The sequence below is a fragment of the Serinus canaria genome, chromosome 14 (assembly GCF_022539315.1).
Source record: "Serinus canaria isolate serCan28SL12 chromosome 14, serCan2020, whole genome shotgun sequence".
NCBI classification, from domain to species: Eukaryota; Metazoa; Chordata; class Aves; order Passeriformes; family Fringillidae; genus Serinus; species Serinus canaria.
In genome coordinates this window covers 9804924-9825154 of record NC_066328.1, presented here as the reverse complement: position 1 = coordinate 9825154, position 20231 = coordinate 9804924, and the positions used below count along the sequence as shown (strand labels likewise).

The 20231-nt window shown below is 38.8% G+C and overlaps 1 protein-coding gene across 3 annotated transcripts in view; it reads right to left on the bottom strand.

The window, feature by feature from the left end:
• TRRAP (transformation/transcription domain associated protein) overlaps nucleotides 1-20231 on the bottom strand; it is a 75851-nt gene that overhangs the window by 52646 nt on the left and 2974 nt on the right. For all 3 annotated transcript variants that reach the window (XM_050980025.1, XM_050980024.1, XM_050980026.1), the window contains 23 exons: nucleotides 20001-20105; nucleotides 19315-19398; nucleotides 18510-18566; nucleotides 17770-17895; nucleotides 17368-17445; nucleotides 17052-17140; nucleotides 16110-16206; nucleotides 15611-15749; nucleotides 15043-15121; nucleotides 13913-14147; nucleotides 12832-13159; nucleotides 12622-12719; nucleotides 11770-11964; nucleotides 11048-11239; nucleotides 9470-9635; nucleotides 7987-8243; nucleotides 7158-7358; nucleotides 5196-5347; nucleotides 3994-4193; nucleotides 2164-2381; nucleotides 1847-2044; nucleotides 1159-1419; nucleotides 34-195 (listed from right to left, as the gene is read on the bottom strand). In XM_050980025.1, the coding sequence (XP_050835982.1) occupies nucleotides 34-195; nucleotides 1159-1419; nucleotides 1847-2044; nucleotides 2164-2381; nucleotides 3994-4193; nucleotides 5196-5347; nucleotides 7158-7358; nucleotides 7987-8243; nucleotides 9470-9635; nucleotides 11048-11239; nucleotides 11770-11964; nucleotides 12622-12719; nucleotides 12832-13159; nucleotides 13913-14147; nucleotides 15043-15121; nucleotides 15611-15749; nucleotides 16110-16206; nucleotides 17052-17140; nucleotides 17368-17445; nucleotides 17770-17895; nucleotides 18510-18566; nucleotides 19315-19398; nucleotides 20001-20105 (3717 nt within the window). The remainder of the gene's footprint in view (nucleotides 1-33; nucleotides 196-1158; nucleotides 1420-1846; nucleotides 2045-2163; nucleotides 2382-3993; nucleotides 4194-5195; nucleotides 5348-7157; nucleotides 7359-7986; nucleotides 8244-9469; nucleotides 9636-11047; nucleotides 11240-11769; nucleotides 11965-12621; nucleotides 12720-12831; nucleotides 13160-13912; nucleotides 14148-15042; nucleotides 15122-15610; nucleotides 15750-16109; nucleotides 16207-17051; nucleotides 17141-17367; nucleotides 17446-17769; nucleotides 17896-18509; nucleotides 18567-19314; nucleotides 19399-20000; nucleotides 20106-20231) is intronic.

The window sequence follows — 20231 nt, the reverse complement described above, 5'->3', positions numbered from 1 at the left end:
ACATTCAAAGATGAGAACATAAAAACAAAGTACCTCTGTGTAGAAAACCTTGTGTTCCACAACATTCAGATCCATTGTAAACAATCTGGGCTGCAGAGTTGTGCAAAATGTATTTCCCTCCATCAGGCCAATCTGGGCGTTTGCAGGTTGGTGCCGAAGCAAATGCTTTTTAGGAGGAACCATGTCCTGGAGTACCTACGTGATGGAATTTAGATTACTGAATTAGTAGCTATTGAAATGACCCCACAGACCCAGCCACCAAGAAGACACCATTAGTCATGGCTCTAGGTTTCTATCCATTTTCTATTGGGGCTCCAGATGTGTCTTGAGAAGAAATTAAGCTGGAGGAAAAGTAATTCTCTGAATTACTTTGATTCACAGTCAGTTCACAAAACAGTGGAGTAGCTGTAATTAATACATATTCTCTGAGAACAGATCTAAGATATTTAGTAACTTCACACAACATCATGAACAACAAAGAAATTCACAGATTGAAGCATTTCAAACAGTCAACAAACAAGAATATTTTAAGCTCCTAAAACATGAGAAGACCAAAAAAGTTTGTGTAACTTTTTTCCATTAAACCAACTTCTCACCTTCCTCATTGAACAGCCTCAGCAAAGTAAGATATCAATTAAGGAGTTTCTCAGCATAATCTGGAATGTTATCATGGCCCTTAAGACTTACATGCATTCAATTATCTTCCAAAAGACTAATCAATATCAGTTTTAAGGAGTATCTAGCCAAAATATATTTCAACCAGCTTTGAAGTTTATAGTCTCTGTCTGGATAGGGAAAGGCATGGCAATAATGCCACATTTTTAGAACAGCAAAATTGAGTATCAAAATGTAATATCTATATGGCTTAGCCTATGTCTGATTGGTGGCAGGATGAGCAGCCCATAATTTAAGGAAGTAAATCAACCTGAAGACAGTATAAATACTGGCTAAGTGTCAAGCAGAGCCTGTATGAATCTCTGTAGTGCTCCAGCCATTGTGTAAGCTTGAACAACAAAAGGTAGCAAATGACAAATATATGCCATCAAAGCACTACAAATTTAATTTACTAGTGTGCAAAAACGTAGCAAAAAAAGCATTTCTGTAAATCCAAACTGGAAAACAACTTGAAGCTCCAGTTCAGTGAATATTTCTGCTTACCTCTTTATGTGGCTCCATGATGACTGTGACACTTTTGCCAGTGACCTGTGCAAGCACCTGCAAGGAATGCATGGCTTGTTTCCTCACAGTGGAGTTTGGAGAGGTCACTTCTCGAACAAGGTCATGTGTGACATGATGGAAGGACTTTTCCTGTGCTGCAAGGATTTCTTCTGTTTTTTCTTCATCTTTTAAAGGAGTTGCACATCTAATCAAGAGCTGTTCTAATGTGGTCTTTGCCATAGCAACTGCTCCATTGGAAACCTGAGGCATCAGAGATCATTTTTATCAGCTAAGTACAGAACAAAGATCACAAATCTACACCTTACTCACCAACTTAGAATTTGATTTTGATGAATCCTGTGATTCTGATTTCCAACTAAGCTTAGTGATTCTGTGGTAAGCGGCAGTGAATCTGTGTTCTTTTGTGATCTATGTGTGGCCTGTACATTTCTACTCTGAAAGCAGCAATTGTAACCTCAAAAACTTCAGCAAAGTTATGTGGAAAAATCTGACCTCATCTCTAACTTCAGAACTTGGTTTGAATTAAAATTACTAGAATTCATTAACTCTTGCAGGTAAAATGCATTCTGAAGTTCAGTGAAATCAATATTACTAACAGTTCAACCTGTGTGAATTTAAGGCCAGAAATTTTCCCCACACTATTTAATAAAATTCATTCATTACATACCTCTCCAGTTAGGTCCATCATAACAAAGAGAAGTGCCTTCAGGAAAGTCTGCTGGTTCTGGAGGACCCAGATCAGGGGCAGCCGTTCCATAAGAAATTTAATGGACACAACACCTCCTAGTTTAGCATACCAAGCCTGCTCATAGCAGCAAGCACACAGACGTTCCACAATGTATGAAAACAAGGGAAGCTGACAAGCCTGGAAACAAAGAAATTGATCAGTTTCCTTTTCTCATCCTCTGGTAGCCTCCAAAATTTTAGAAGCAAAATGGCATTGGCTGAAACTCAATCATTGCAATACATTTTTAAAAATCTTACCCTTTCCTTTGAACCCAAGATGATGCTTGCAACATCAAATATCACTGCTAGGGCCACCTCTCCTATTTTGCAGAGCTCCTTCTCCTCATATGCCATGCAGATGGCTATGGCATCAATAAGCACCAAGGGATCCATGCCTTTGGACCCATTTTCTTCACTGTGAAACATGGCTGTGCTAGGCTGGCTCCCAACCTGATAGCACTGCAGCAAGAAAGGACCTGGAATTTGTAACAGGGAATGGGGGGGAGGGGAAATAAAGATAAAACAATGGATATTTCAATATGAATAGTCTTTTAATTAGATTTTACTACTCCTCGGACTAGCTGATGGCAAAACCAGTAAGCCCTGTGCCTATTTGCATATAAATGGATTGTAAGGCACCCTTCACTCCTAGGAGAAAAAAAGATTACATCTACTTGAATATTTTCTTCTATGCAGTAGACTATGCACTGCAAGAAGATTAATTAAAAATGAAGAGTCATAAAAATCCCAGTTACATAAATGTGACAATGAAGAGTGATATGCTTATAATATGCCTTTTACAAAATTACTTGTCATACACCCCAAACAAAAAGTTTTCTTCTTGGATATTAGACACTGTAATGCTCCAACATTTACTTAATTCCCCTAAAGGTCCTTCAAAACCACAACTGGAAGCAACCTAATTAAAGACCATCTGCAAATAGTACTGTGAGTATTAAGTTACACAAATGCTCTGGAACTGTATAAGCTGTTCTGTGCTGCAGTTATTTCATTTCTGTAGCATTTGCAGAGCACTATTAGGTGACTGATTGCTTCCTAAAATTTGTTTAATAATTCCCGCTGCTCTAAAGAATTAAACATAATTCTACCATCAAACAAAAATCCAATGTAGCTAACCAGAAGGAACTGAAACACTGTGATTTTAAAACAAACAGCCATGTGTACAAGCACTGAGCTGTGCCCAGCTCCCCTGGACACCCAGAGCCGTGTCCCCTCACTCACCACACTGTGTGTACAAGCACTGAGCTGTGCCCAGCTCCCCTGGACACCCAGAGCCGTGTCCCCTCAATCACCACACTGTGTGTACAAGCACTGAGCTGTGCCCAGCTCTCCTGGACACCCAGAGCCGTGTCCCCTCACTCACCACACTGTGTGTACAGCACTGAGCTGTGCCCAGCTCCCCTGGACACCCAGAGCCGTGTCCCCTCAATCACCACACTGTGTGTACAAGCACTGAGCTGTGCCCAGCTCTCCTGGACACCCAGAGCCGTGTCCCCTCACTCACCACACTGTGTGTACAGCACTGAGCTGTGCCCAGCTCCCCTGGACACCCAGAGCCGTGTCCCCTCACTCACCGCACTGTGTGTACAGCACTGTGCTGTGCCCAGCTCCGCTGGACACCCAGAGCCGTGTCCCCTCACTCACCGCACTGTGTGTACAAACACCGAGCTGTGCCCAGCTCTCCTGGACACCCAGAGCTGTGTCCCCTCACTCACCACACTGTGTGTACAGCACTGAGCTGTGCCCAGCTCCCCTGGACACCCAGAGCCGTGTCCCCTCACTCACCACACTGTGTGTACAAGCACTGAGCTGTGCCCAGCTCCCCTGGACACCCAGAGCCGTGTCCCCTCACTCACCACACTGTGTGTACAGTACTGAGCTGTGCCCAGCTCCCCTGGACACCCAGAGCCGTGTCCCCTCACTCACCACACTGTGTGTACAAGCACTGAGCTGTGCCCAGCTCTCCTGGACACCCAGAGCCGTGTCCCCTCACTCACCACACTGTGTGTACAGCACTGTGCTGTGCCCAGCTCCCCTGGACACCCAGAGCCGTGTCCCCTCACTCACCGCACTGCTGAGCCACGGCCACCATGGTGTAGTGGCGGATGAGGCTGGCCACGAAGGGCAGGGCGCTGGGCCGCAGGTCCTTGATGACGGCCGACATGAAGGCCCCGGTCAGGGCCTGCTCGAAGGTCTTGCGGGCCGGCGTGTCCTGGGCCTTGTAGCGGTGCGAGATGATCACGCTGGGGATGGACTTCTCTGTGAAGCTGCAACACAAGGGTGTGTTCAACAGAAGCCCAGCTCAAACTTCATTCACAGTTTGCTCTCCATATCCAAGTCCTTCTCCACCTCCTGTTTTCCCCTCACTTTGATAGAGCTAGACCAATCTCTCAACCCAAATTAATTTTGTCAGCCACTGGTCTCCAGCATGATGGATAGCTTAATTTCATCAGGAACATTTAAACCAGTGGTTCAGAAGAAGCCACGTATACACAATAATAGGTACACAGGCATCACACTGCAACTCAATTACAGAATGTCATTTTCAATATTTTGACATTTTTCCCTTTTGTAAAATGACATTTGATTTTAATCTTGAATGATTGAAACATTATTTATCAAATCACTGCTCAACAAAACGTATTCACTGCAAATCTATATTTATGTCAAGTCTAACAAGCCCAAACTGTGAAAGCTACTATGCTCTTTAGCTGCACTTACTACGTTGCAAGAGTCAGTCAGCCCACACTTCTTAGGCAAAGATGTTAAAGTTGTCTAAAAGCAATAAACTCATGAAATATCAATGACTAAAATTGCAAAACATGTAATAAAAGCTCCAATAAAAGGCTCCCACACCAAGATAAATAGAGGCTGCGTGTGACTATGCTATAGCTTAGTCACTAAATGAAACTGAATTTTGTCTTTCACTTTAGTAAAAGCTTAGATGTACATACAAAATGTCACAATCTAAATTAATCTCTAAAATGCAATTAAGCACTAGAATATTCCAATTATTTTAAAAAATGAAAGTAAAATTAATCATATTGATCATATATAATAGATTACACACAGGATTGTAATTAGGGGAAGAAAATTAAACTATGAAACATTAACATGTCACTGGCATTAAAAAACATGCTAACAAAACTCCTTTTCACCAGCAGGCAAAACCCCCATGAACTGCACAGACTAATCACTGTCTCTAAACTAGATTGCTCCAAGACACCATAAATTTTACATACATATTTACGTTTAAAGAATTGTCATACTTGGGGTGTGCAAGGAGCTGGTACAGTGCATGTTTGTTATCATCCAGGCTCATCATGGCCACCAGGAAGCACTTGATGACCTCCCAGGCCTGCCTGCGGTAATAGGGCTCCGTGTTGGCGCTCTTCAGGCAGTCCAGGGCCGTCTCGATTGCCTGCAATGGAACAAGAGAACCCACACACTCCTTACTCTTGGCTTTTACCATAAGGTCATCAATCAAGGAAATGGGACCATTAATATTTATTAAAAATAGTTTCAAAGTGGGCACAGTTTGGAGTGCCCGAGTTAGGACATGCAGAGAGGGCCCGAGAGCATGACTTGAAAACACCACGGTATTTTCTGAGCTTTTGTACGTGCTGAGTTTGATGGCAGACACATTTACCTCCATGGTCAGAAAGCATTTCAAGTCATGGGTGAAATAAACCTTCACTGTGTCCCTCCCCTTTCCCAAAAAGAAATTTTCCTTGTCTTCCCTTCAGCAATAATTGCTGTGTCAAATCTCTTTATACTGTATGTATACAACGCATTTATATCCATATATAAGTGGTACCTTTCCATGCATGATGAAATGTCCCTGTGAGCAACTTCTAAACACCAGTTATTTAATGGAAATAGTACTCTTCCTTTGCAAGATTTAATACATTCAAGAATAATTTGAATCAATCTTTTAAGACGTGAAGATGATTAAAAAGGGGGAGTACATCTCTTTGGGAAATTTCTATTTTGTGCTCATGTATGTAGAGATAATATATAAAAGCACAACTGTCTAATTCCTATCCTTTTCCCACAAAAGACAGGAAGATAAATGAGATGGGCATTAAGTAAAAAAAAAAAAAAAAAAAAGTAAAAATTGTTCTGGAATGCATGAAAAAAGAAATTATCAATTGCAAGTTAAAGCTAAACATCCATGCTTAATAAGTTTATGCAGAAAAAGCCCCTGCTACAAAGTGGGCATTTTTCTTCTTGGTATTTCCACTTACTTAACTTATTATCCCAAGTTTTTATCACAGCATCTCAAAGAAAAATAAGTTTTGGACAGACCATTTAAGTCTAACAGGGCACTAAAAGAAAACAAGGATTTCTTGTTTTCAATTTATTCCACCTTTTTTTTCTTTGTACTTTGACATTTCCTTTTCATAGATACAAAGTGTTCAGCCGATAACACTTTCTTGGTCACCACTGAGCAGCTGCAGATTGCTCCATATCAATGTTAGATGCTAAAATCTTTTGGAAAATTTAGTTAGAATTAAACCTAGCAGGACAGGTAAATGTCAGCAGCTACAGTATTTATATGTATTCAATTCATCAGTTCAGTACAGTGGAGAAATCAGTAAATCTGCATTTTAAGAATCACTTTTCCAAGCTATTTTTAAGCCTGTTAGCTGGATGGAGCCAGAGAGCCAGCTGCCTGTGAAGAAAATTGCTTACTACATTCAGATGGTATCTACTTATGAAAGTCTAATTTAAAAGGTAAGTATTAAAACTCTACAGACCAAATTATCTCAGAATCCAGCTTCACTCTCAGATATTAGATTGCTGTAATTAGTGAGAACTAAGCACTTGTGATACACCGTGACTGCCAGATGAAAGCCAGTACAGTACAAAGTGCTTCTAGAGACAGCAAACAAAACCCAATCACTGGAGTCATGAGAACAATCCCCACTGAAGAATTTCTACAGCAAATTTTTGATACACTTCAAAAAGCAAATAAGGACTTTTAGATGAGACTCCTGCTCCTAACTAAGCAATATACCAGAAGTTCCAACCTCACCCATTCTGTGAAAACATTTATTTGGGCCAGTTTAGCTCCCTACCCCATCACTTTGTAAGAGCAGTACAGCATGCCTAAATCTGTTATTTTGGAGTGAAATCTTACACAGTTCATAGAAGAAATCAAGAAAGAACTTCCAGACAGATATTTTTAAAGTCAGTTTCTCAGCACTGAAAGTAGCTTAAGACCTTACCTTTTCCATTGGGAGCTGAATGGATGCTTTACAGTCTGAAAATTCAATTGTAATACTGGGTCCTTGGATTTCTGTGACCACATATTGGAGTTTCTGTGATTCCTTCAACATCTTCCTGTTACTTCCCCCAAATTTCCCAAGCACACGATAAGCCACGTGGGAGATGCTGTCAGCAGGATTGCGCAGGGTTCTCCACAAAGCCTGGGGGTTTAAGGTACACAGGCAGGCCTGGCTTACTCCAGCATTTTTCAAGTTGTCATGTAAAAAAAACATCTCACCGCAACATTTTTCAAGTTGTAATGTAAAAAAAAAGTCAGGGAAAACACTTTATTCTTGTATTTGGGTAACTGACCCTGCATAAGTTTCTTATCAAGGCTGAATATCAGCAGTGTCAGTCCACAACAGCCAAGTGCTTTGTAACAAGGTTGTCCTAAATGCAGTTTAGATTAGCTACAAAATCTTTGCTATCTTGGAGTGTAGTTTCATGTTTATGATAAATATTAAACAACATTGTTGATTAAAAAAGCAAACCAGTTAGGGCTGAACTGAATTAAGCTCAGAGCTAGTTTTAAAATAGAGAAGCAAAAAAAAGTAAATAGAAAGAAACCATTTAACAAAGTATACAGGAGAAACAATTCATTCCCTTCTAAGTTTTCAGAGTTTTCAGCTTAACAGCACAACACCAACTATCCTTCTACACTCACATCAGACTGGTACGGGTTTCATGACAGATTTTTCAAGTTTTTGTAACCAAAGCCTCACACAAATTTCTGATGGTACTCAGCAAATCAGTGACCTCTTGTGGTCCAACAGGAAACGACACATTTACCTGCATGAGCTCTGCTCGAACTGGCTGAATGTGGTCATACAGAAAGTCTGGCTGCAAGTTATCCACGCACAATTCCAGAGTTCTTAAGCCCTGACTAACCAGGGTCTGGGATCCATTGAGGGCTGACACCAAGGGGTCCATGAGCATTGGCAGATAAGGCAGCAGCGAGCTCAGGCGAACGGGCACAGTGAGGCAGAGCTCCACAAACAAGTCTTTCATGTGCTGCTTGTGAAGGCCACTTTGCAACATATTAAGTCCTGAAAGTTATGGATAAGTTATACACTCACAGGAAAAAAATAGTCCACACTTTGCTGTTCAAAATTGCTATTTTATCAATTCAGGAGAATCTGATATTTTAAAACACTGTAGAGCTTACAGCTCTGTAAATAATGGATCTACAAAATATTAATACCATTCACTATTTTAACTTACATCTAAGGATGTCAGGCAGTGAATGCTTTTTTATCTACACACATATAGAAGAAAAAGCATCTATACATATTTTAAAGTTTAATATTAGACTCAATAAAGCAGCATTTGAATACAGAAGATAGAAAAGAAAAAGATAATTTGACTCAAACCTCGGCCTTGTAACAATAAAAAATAAACCCACACAGAACTTTTAAAAAAATATTTTGAATCCTGAAAAGAAACATTCAGTGAATTCAAGTGTATTAATTGCCCCATACAGACTAAGCACACTCCCCAAGTGATTTTTCTCCCCATAAAGATTTCACATATTGCATAAATCTACTGACATGAGGTTAACATAATGATTTATTGATAATATATATATTTGCTAACTACAATAAAAATTGTCCCTACAGCTGTAGATCTGAACCAGACTACAGTCCTGGAATAGTTTTGATTAGCTTGTCCTTAGGTTTAAGTAGCTCTCCACATTTCCTTGCTCACTCACAGTATTTCTGGAACACAGTTCTTGCAAGCATAAATGCTCAATTAATCAAACTGATTGTTATTTCCATTTCTTTCTGCAGTCTGGCACTACTTGAAGTTCAATTTATCATGCCCTTGCAGGTGCACACACATGCCCTCAACGGCTGAACAGCCAGAGCCTCACTGCCATGTTCTCCCCACAAAACCAGTGGTGGCCTGGCAACACTGCTTCACCTACTCAGTCATCCCCCAAATGCTTTATGCCAACAAAGTTACCCATTGCAAAAAACCCCAAACAAGTAAAAGAAACAATCAAGAAAACCCCAACAGCCCCACAATGAAAGAAGAAAAACAAGCAGCAGAAATTGTGAAGCAGCCAAAACTATGGAGCCTGAAGCAGCTGATAGTAAATGAAAATAAGCACATTCAAGGTATTTAAATCAATCACTAAACTCAAAATCAGAAGCTACTTATCAGGGGTAGGGCTTTAGTTTTGAGGGGTTTTCAACTACATAACATAACTTTATTACTTCTATTTACATAAAAAAATCAGAAGCTGGGGCAGGGAAAGAAGGTGTTGTTCTACCTTGGAGTAAGTTTGGTAACAGCGGCAAGAATTCTTGGTATAACAGATCATGACTGCCTCCTCCAATAGATCTGAACAGTGCTCTGAGCAGCAGGAAATAGTTATAGGGCTCTTTGGCAGTCTGTGCAAGTTCCATAGAGCTGTTCACAATCTTGTGCAAATGTGGCTATAAAGAAAATAAAGCTTGAAGATTAATAAAATACCAATTTTGTCATCATCGTACTGTACAAGAGTTTAGCATGAGATTCTGCAAATCTGACACAATGAGAAAATATTTCCTCTCAAGTACCTGGGAATGGGGAGCAGAAATCAGAGGTGTCAGAAAGAAAAGAGAAGGCACTTAACAATATTAACTTACCCCTGAACTAATTTCATTGTTAGTTCTTAAGTTTTGTGAAAGCTAAAATCTCATTTTAAAAGCAAACTCTCTCAAGTAAAAAAGGCTGTGGAAGTGGTGGCCTTTCTAGAGCAGAGGACATGAACACCTTACAAGATTCATTAAAAATAGTTGATAAATACCAGTATTCTCATGGACTAGAGGAAAACAGCAACGTGTCTGGATATTATTAACATCTAAAAAGCTTTCTAGACTGCTATGCAAATACTGCAAACAGCCTTCATCATTCAATTAAAGTGTCTGTCCAAGGCCCCTAACATTCATCCTACAGAAACAAAGTAACAGAGCATGAAACTGTGAAAGTAGCAAATTACACTCTTTAAACTTCATCACCATCTTATAAAATCCAAATGACCTTGATTCTGATGACAAACTGCAAGAATTAAAGCAAGATTATATGAATATTGCTTCATATTACTGTTAGTTTTTCAAAGATTCTGGGAAATTGGTAACCCCCCGGTATCAGAAATTTTGTTTGGTACAAAGTACAAGGAAGAAAAGCAAAGAGAAACTATGAGAGAACAATCAGTGTTCCATTAAATCCCTAATGTCTTTTCTAGATACAGGCAGCTGCTGCTTTTATGAGGAAAGTGCACTCTTGCTACAAGCTCAGCACTTCTAAATTCACTGAATAATGAGATGATCTCATCAACATAAATAGATCCTTGGAATACATAATATGTTGTCAGTAGAAAGAATAGCTTTCCTTAAGCCCAGGCTTCCCAAGAGCATAGAAAAAACTAACTCAAGAGATACATGTCATTGAATATGACATGAGAGAACAAGATTCACCAACACACAAAAAAGTGATTTCAATCCAAGCAAAAATCTGAAGTTAATACAGAAACAAAGAGAAAATATGCAAGAATATATGCATGTCCTGACCATGAAGTTACATGGCTTATGGCAGTCACAGACCACAGTCATGTATCAGCCATTTCTACTGAGAATTAGTCCATTACTTCATAGTTTCAAATAAGAGGAAAATATTCACAGAAACCATCTCTTATAAACAAGACAATGTACTTGGAATTTGGAAAAAAAATGGAGATATGTCACAAATAGTGCTTCTAACATTAAGTGACTCTCAAATTAAACATTAAATAACTCATGTTCCTGTGCAAAACTCTTAGGAGTGCTGTTTTTAAAGCAGACTTATTTTTAAAACAAATGACCTTTACCTTCAGCATTTGTTCATTTTCAGCTGCAAATAGTGAAACTGAGCCAAAGACTAACTTGAACAGCTTGAGATACAGATTGGAGAGTTCCACATTAGAGCCCATTTCTGGCAGACGATCCAGAAGATACTCCACCAAAATGGTTGCAAAGAGAGCAGAGGTAGTAGGGTTTGCCAAGAAAGAATTGGCAACAATCTATAAAAGGAAACCACAGAGAACTTATTACTGCTGTAATAAAAAGAACAAAAGGATAAATGCACTATGCATTAAAAAAAACCCTAAGATAAATTTCTTTCCCCATCTCCACTGCTACCCAAGTGATTCTGTTTGTCCTCAATGGAAAACAACAATCTACCTAGCTTAATGTTGAAGCCTTAGATTAATTTTAAATTGCTATTATAGGATTTGCATTCTGTAAAACAGCAGAACATGAGCATACCAAAATGAACCAAACAAGTCCATAATGTTCAGTACTTTTCAAGAATGAAGTCCATTCATATTTTCTAAAATGAAGTGTTCATGTTTGTATTGAATCACTTTGGTAAGGTTTTTTGAAAATCCTTTTTTACATTATTTTCATAGACCTCTCTTTATATAGACTGCTTCAAATCTCACATGCTAACTTCAATATTATTATAATTCACCATCAGTCATATGTACCTCAAGGCATAAGCTCTTTCCTACATGCTGTTCATTATCAATTTAAAAAGTAAACAGTAACATACCTGAAGAGCATAGTTTTTAGAGATCCTCTCCACCATGTAAGGAACAGTAGTTTGAAAGATTTCTTTAAAAGTTAAAGGGTTCATCATTGTGAACACACCAGCAAAATGCTCCAGAACTTCCTTTTCCTCTTTCATCCTGACTGTCTGACAGTTTGCTACTCGAACATATGTCTGTCCATTTCCTGCTATTTGCACCTACAGCAATTGAGAAAACACATACACTGGTTACAGAATTTGAGTAGCTTATTCCTCCTCATTCTTAAAATAGCTTTTGAAAGTAACTGAGATTTTATAGGTTTTACATGCAAGCCCCACACAAGTAGAAGTTGGACACAAGAGCCAACCATGACAAAAATACTAAAATTAAGTGGTTTTAGAACAGATTTTAAAACTAGAAAGTTAGAAATGGAGAAAAACAACAGGAGATTTCAATGTATTTACAAATTACTTAAATACCCAATCAAACACATTTACATTTCATTAGTACTTTGTGTAACTACAGAAGATAGACATATGAAGGCTTCAACTGTTAGCTAAACTATCTCTTTCAAGGAAAAACTTAATTCACTACATGAAAGACTATTATTTCCAGTCTGACCTGCCTGCATGAACAGACAGAAATGGCTGTTGAGAAAATAATCTGTTGCTTTCAAATAGTAAGTACGTGGAAATTCACTTTTGAATTTAATTCTTCATATTGAGCATTTCTCAATAGTTGTGGTCCCAATTAAAGACTTAGTGAAAAGATACTATATGCATAATCTGTGTTTTAGCTAACAAATAAATCCTTATTAAAAGATCTAACATACAGTAACTGTACAAATAGAAGTGCTATGTGGGCAGGTTACATACCTGATAAATATCTAATGCTTGCATTGCATATTTTACCAGTTTTATATAGATTTGAGTCTCCTTAGGCTGCAACTGCTTATTAGGAATGAACTGTGCTTCTGAAAGAAGAACAAGAGAGTTAAACATTAAAAATACTATTTGTTTTCATTCTAGAGAGGCTTTTTTCTGCAGAATTATGAGAGATAAAAGCAATTAAATATGCAGTTTTACCACCAGGAGCTTTGCACGAGGTGATGCCCCACGTGATTGTCTTGACCCCACAGACCAAAGTTTTCACTAAGCTCCGGCAATCCGTGACCTGAAATGTCTGCTTGTCTTCTTTTTCTTTCTCCCCTTGTTTTTCAAACACAGGCACAGGTGCAGGGGCCACAGGAGTGGCTGGGGCAGGAGATGGGACAGGAACAGGGGCTGCATTTGCTGCTGTGGGCACTCCAGGTAAGGCAGCTTCAGCCGCCCCGAGCTCGGACTGGGGCTTGCACTTCTTAAAAATGACAGAGAGCTGGTAGCGTGCTATGGTGTGGAATTTCAGAACAAACACCTAAGGCAGAGGAGGAGAGGAAAGAGCAAGGAGGGGGGGAAAGAAAGGGAAAATAAGTTTCCTTTTCAAAAATCATCCTAAATTTAAGAGCACTAATATTTCAAACCAGCATACTGAGATCAATAAAACTTTCAGCTATTTTTGAAGTTATTCAAATGACAGCAAATGTTTTTAAATCTATCAATAAACTAGTTTGCCTTCTTCAAACAAGTAGTGCACCCTTGATTTTTAAAAATACAAAAAACAACCTCCATATAAAGATCATTAAAAAGGATCATTAGGTCTTCAAAGAGCAGATATTTTTAATTGGACAGATTGTATTGTGTCATGCCAAGGACCTGTATGAAGATCCTCCTTCAGGGCTTAAAAAGAAAAACCACACCAAAAAGCACACCCATAACCATAAGGCATTAAAAAATACAATTCTTGCATAGTCCTACACAAAAAATAAAAATTATAAATAAAACTTAGAATAAAATTATAAAAAAAAAACCCAAGCTACTCAAAACAGGCTTTCAATTTCCTGCTTTGAAACCAGCCACTGAATGATGCATCTCCACTACACTTGAGATACTATCCCAGCTGCAGAGCATTTTAAAAAGCCCTCCTCTGAAGCACTGAAGTGAAATACAGTACACAGGCTGTTCCTACATATTCTAATTTCTGAAGAAAGGAGAAAGTAAAATGTGATTGACAACATACTACAAAACAGGATATCCAAGCAATTATCAAAAGCTTTAAACAAATCAATACCTCCAGCATTCTCATAAGGATGTCTCTACCATTTCCATTTTCCTGTTCACTTTTAGACCGGATACAGTCCACCAAATTTAGCAGGAGCTTGCAAGACATGGTCTGGATACTGCTTGGCAAGGATTCATCATCAATGTTCTTGGCAAACAGCTGGACAGCCAAGGAGAGGTCATTGAGAGGCAAATGCTGCCGGACGTGATGGACCAGGTCTGCCAGCGTGCTGTATGCAAGGGGTCTACAGCCAAAACAAGGAATGAGGAAAACACATTGAGCACAACTAAAAAGTTTCCTAATTTGACCAAACAAATAATTACTGCCTGGAGGTACTTACAAATTTCTCAGTGTAAGTTTTCTATTTTCATAAGCAAACCCAGAGCTCACAAGGCTTTTTCGGTTACATGAGGAAATTTTAACCTGTTCAATTTAACCAATGATGCATCAATCTACCCCACAACTCTGGTATTGCCTCTCTGATCTTTCTTCCTTCACTGCAGAACACCTCACTACATATTTTCATCTACATGCAGTTAACATACATGTTAGCCACACTTTGAGCAGGGCTGGTAACCTGTTTCGTAATTAATCATAAATTATTCTAGCAGAGAAAATACTTCTAAATCTAGTACATGTTGTCAATAAGGTACACTTGACACTTAGACAGAAAGAAGTTCAGATTTATACTGCTGAAGACATAGAAAGTTAGGTTGCCTCCATTTACTTCTTCAATTGCAAACAAGTAATTTTTAAAGTATTCATTGACAAAACAGTTTAAATCTCATTCAGATTTTACACCAGACATAAGACTTATGGTGTTCCATGAAATATTGGGCAGATACTGAGTTGGTATTTCTGTTTTGGTTGTCCTCCACAATTCAAAAAACTGAAATCATTTTCATTCACCCATTTTTCTTATTTTGTCCTACACTCATACTACCATGCTGTGCCATCAAAGTGTTAAACAAAAGCCACCATTACAGCAGGAGAAGCTGTGCCAATAAAACAATCTAGTAAAATTAGTTATTTGAAGCAAAGATTTAGGATCCTATAGAGAAGCTGCTGTAAATATTAATGACTTTCAAAGTAAGCAGCCCTGGCAGGCACTCAGATCATTACTCTGAACTTTCTCATACCTCAGCGTCTCCCGGGCAGTGTATCCAGAGCCAATCAGTATAGATTCATCAAACAGCTTGTCCATGCATGGAATAAATTCTAGAATTTAAAAAACAGAAAATTGAAAAAGTCATACATAACAACTGGCAAAGGAAATAATTAAAATAAGATAGTTAAGCATTTGGCCACTTAACTTCAGTATTTAAACCTGAAGTTAAAAGGTGATTTTATCCCCAAATTAATTCCTGCAGCTGATAAAAGGCAGTGCCATTTACAAGGAAATTTTCAAACAATCTCTTGTGACTGTCTACTCCACTGACACTTGCCCCTTGAGTAACACTGCAGTACCCAGGCAAAGCCAATTATATTTGCAAAGAGAAAAAAAGGGCTCAGGTTATTTACAACTTTGAAAAACTTTTTGTACATAACTAATGAGTTACTGGAAATGACAGACTGGGCAACCCTGCACACAACAATTCTATTTGGCCTGGCAACTTGTGATAGTCCAATATAAATAAGTAATATGCCTCCAAAATTGACAGAAATAGCAGAAATCTTTCCGGTACACTTGTAAAGAGTGCTACATACGGCTCCTCAGGTCTGTTGTCAGGATGTGCTTAGCAGCAATCAGGAGCTCCTTCCTGAGGTGTGCTGTTTCAGCTGGACAATTGGAGAGCAGCTGCAACATTCCTTTTACCATTTGCTGAGAATATTTAGCCACTAATTCCTGCCACAAAAAAAGAGTAACATGAATACAACTACTACAGGGGTCTATTCTTTGTGTTACATTTGCAAAATAGCAATCCATTCAAATTCACTAGATTCTCTTGCAAAATCTAATCCTAAAACTAAGACACAGTAGTCATTCCATAAATGCCCAGGGAGAGGGAATGGTGTATTTTTACTTTGTATTCACATGAGGATACTTGTGATAGGATAACCAAGTACAGCTCTACCTCCAGATATTCCACACAAATGCTCCCATCTCCAACCCCTGATGCATTGCAGTCATGCAGGTCACTTGCCCGCCATAAAGCAACTAGAAACCTGATGCATTAAGTACCAAAGTATTAAAAATTCATCCTACCTGGTAAATTCTGATGATGTAAGCCAAGAAAGACAATGTTTTGATCTGAGCAGCGATGAAATCAGCATACAGCTCCTTGTTATAAAGTTTATGTTGTCTGAAATAAAAGAGAACAGTGGTTACAATTTTATTCCTCCCCTTTAGTATCTCCACTCAGAAAATTCAGTGAAGCTTCAAATTACATCATCTTGTAATGAAGTTTTTGCTTCTTAAAAGAATACAATCCCTCTGGAAGAGCCCATTTTCAACAAGCCCTCTGCCATTCAAATTCCCAGCAGCACCTCTCTACAGAAAGCCCAGCCAATACAAAGCAACACGCATTTGGCTCAGCTCCCCTAACTGGGGCCAATTTTTCCCCAGGCAATATTCCCTCCCACAGACTTGTCTGTCTCTCTCAAGCTCCAACCACTTAACCAGGTCATCCAGGCAGACAGGGAAAGGCAGAGATCTTGCTCCCACTGCCCTGACCAGAACCACTTGCTGCCCTTCAGAAACATCCCTCTCTGAGGCAGGAAAAGCAGTGCCTATCCCTGCAACATCACAAGGCTTCATGTAAGCTACACCTTGAAGAGCACAGATCCATCACTACTGGTATGGAAAAAGACTAAACAATGACAAGTGTCCACACTCCCAAGGTCTTCATCACTGCCTGTGACAATGTGGATTTTTGTCAGGAAATCTATTTTAAAAACTCATTATCAAATAATAACTGGCACCTACTGCACAACTATGGACTCTACCAATGAGATATAATGACAGTAACTTCACCTCCAGAAGCTTGGTAATTTTTAGTCAAATAATCATTGCTGCTTTTGAGATTAAAAGCATAAGACCAGAATCAAAAATCACAAGATAGAAGACAAAAATATTTTGAGCAACACTGAATGACAGGTTTAAGCAGTTTATCTCAAATATCATCAAAATACTGTTAAATGCTCTTACCTTGCCTGAGCAGAAACTTGTATTATAATAGTGTTCATAATCAAGGGCACAAATTCAGCTACTACATTATGAATGTTCAGTTTGTAGAGCTTAAAAAAAGAAAGTATTATTAGAGAAATTCACAAGTCACACTTGCAGTCAAATTACTGGAGAGCTAATCAGAAAAAATTAAGACATCTCACCAGCTTTATTTTTAGATGATATTTTAATTTCAAAAGTATATCACATCCATTATTACTAATATGATAGCCAACAGAAGTTACATGAGCTGTTCAGTAATGAAGTATTTACATGCAAAATACTGAAGTGTACTAACCTGATACATGAGAACAACAATAATAGGTAGCTCAGCCAAGACCTTTAGGGATAAAGATCCTCTGGGAATTATTGAATGCTGAAAGAAAGAATACATGCTTTACAAATAGTCTAATTATTAATTCAAAAGAGAATGTAAAACACATTTTTGCAGAAACTGCCCATTTTAGTAGCACTATATTTAACAATAGCATTTTTTAAACATAGAAGTAGTGGGTATTACATTAAATAAAAATCCTGTAATTACAGCTCCATAGAAAATACCTGGAAAGTTTCAGCTTCTACAGAAAAGTTTCAATAAGAAAAACAAGCAAGAAGAAAGTCTGTTGTGTTTGCCTGGCATTATGATCTGTGGTGCTGTGCTACAGCCAGTCCCCCAGCCAAGAGCAGTCAGGACACTCACTGTCCTCGTTTCGCTGTCCTCTCGCTCAGGGTTCACCTTCACCACGATGGTTGTAATCATGCCAACCATCTCAGGAGTGGGAACAGTGTTCTCTGGAATCACCTGAGGGTTCTCAAAGTACCGATTCTACAAGGAAGAGCAGAAGGGAAATATCACAATGCCAGTAAGAGTGGAAAGGCCATCCATCTCCTCAGAACTCCCCCTGGATGGACAATCCTCCCCTGGAGCAGTTTTATCCTCTCTGCAGTGATGTTTGCACTGCAGCATCTGCCTGGGCCAGACACACACCCTGCAACCTCTCCCCCTGGACGGAGCAGCAGAAAAGCTCCCCCAGCCAAGGCAGCTTCTCTGCTGAAGGAAAACATCCCAAGAGTTACTCTGTATCAGGGAGGGAGGATCAGACTGGAGCCTCCCTTCATGACCTCACCCTTCCCTCAAAACCAGACACATTTGGGTACCTGGAGACCACGGCAGCCAACCTCACCCAGCTTCAGAACTCCAGCTCACCTCCATCTTCTCCTACCACTAACAGTGTGCCAGAAACACAAGGTTTTCCCAATCAAAATCTAAATGTCTCCAGTTTTAGACATAGTTTTGATAAATAGATTCACTAAAACTAAATTTACTTTGTATCAACAGATGCAAAATAATTATGTCCGTATCTTTTAGAGATAAAAATCAAGAAATAAAAAATAGTTTTCTGACTATAGTAAGGGCACTTTCATAAATAAAAAGCTTACCACTACTTTTGGAAGTTCCTTGTAAATCTGTTTCACAAAGTCCAAAAAATGATGTATCTAGGAAGGAAGAAGTCAGTTACCATAAAGAAATTTTAAAAAAATACTTTTAAAGCCACAATTTTAGAATCTCTGTATTAACAGTACAAATATATAAAATCTCTACTCACCAGTACAGTATATTTTTTATGATAACTGAAAATAATCTGAAAGTGTTCTCCTACCTCCTTCTGCTTTGTTAGTATTAATTCAAATTTCACTTGGAAAGAATCTGATCTACCTACCAACTTTACATAGTTCCAATATGGTATTGTTAGGTGCAATTATTATGAAACAACTAAGTCTTCCCAGGAGAAAATCAAGGCAAAAAGCAAGAGAATAACAATGCAAATTTCCAAATTCCCCTTGATGAGTCACAGGAGAGAAGAGGGGAGGCAGGGGGAAGTCAGTCAGAGTAAATTCTTTTTCAGGATTTTCTTTACACACTAAAAAGGCATCAATTCTCTTCCTTTGTGTGGGAATTTTATTCCTTAGACTGCTCATATCGTCCATAAACATTTAAACCAAGTACAACTAAGCTTTAACAGTTTGGTTTATTCCCCAGGAGTGCTACCATTATGCATTTTTCTCTTAAAAAATCACTTTAATATTAAAAAAGGGAAAAAAATTAAACATATGGTTATGACAACAGGTCAGGCAACACGAAAGGACAACAGCAAAACAAACCAATCAACCCAGCTGAACAAAATAGCAATTCTGAAGAGCATGGCAGCAAGTTTAATACCATGTAACAAGAGTGATGACTTACTTCTTGAGTGATTGCTGGTCGGAACTGTTTGTGCAATTCAATAATTATTCTCAAGCAAATCAGTACATTTTCTTCATTCTCTGTCTGGAAAAAAAAAAGAAACTTTTTAGTGAGCTCACTGCTGAATTCTCCAACTACTCAGAGGGTACTTCAATACCCTGTAAAATTATACTCTTCTCAATAGTCAGAAGTGTCCCATTACTATGGGTTTGTGTGAGCAAAATGCCTTTCCTTGGATATCCTGCAGTCCCAGAGTATGGCTGAAATTAAATCCACTCCTGGGGGAGTAAAACCCAGACATTTCAACCACCCTGTACCATCAGATCTGCTCCCATTGCCTCTCAAACAGAGACCCCCATGTGAGCTTCAAATGAGAGTGCTGTGAATTCCAAGACAGAAAACAAACTCCCAAGAATAAGCTATCTGCCAGAAAATCCTGCCCAGCATGAGAACAGCTCCCTGCATTTGTAAAATCTCAGTTTCTAAAGGGCAGAAGAAAACAGGCAGAAAACCTGTAGATGGTAAGAGAAGGCATGGGGGAAGCTTAAATAGAATGTCTTTCCATTCCTGCTCCAGCAGCACAGCTCAGCTATTGAAAACCTACCCCAGCAAACTCTGGAGATGAAGAAAGTAGAAGAAAATATTTCAGAACATTTCAAACAATTTTAAGAGGAAGTAAAGAATACCTCTAGAAATCTGAACATCACAGACAGGATGTTTTTGGTATGAAGACGAAGATGTTCATTTGTTGGTATTCTGTGAATTATTTCAAGCACAAGCTTACGGAGTTGCTGTAGGAGAGGGAAAAAAAAGGAAAAATAATGATATGACAGAACTTTTTGAAAAGCCCACAAAACCCAACAATCAGTTGCAGCATCTTTTACAGCTTAATAATTCTGCATGTTGAAATAGAAAAA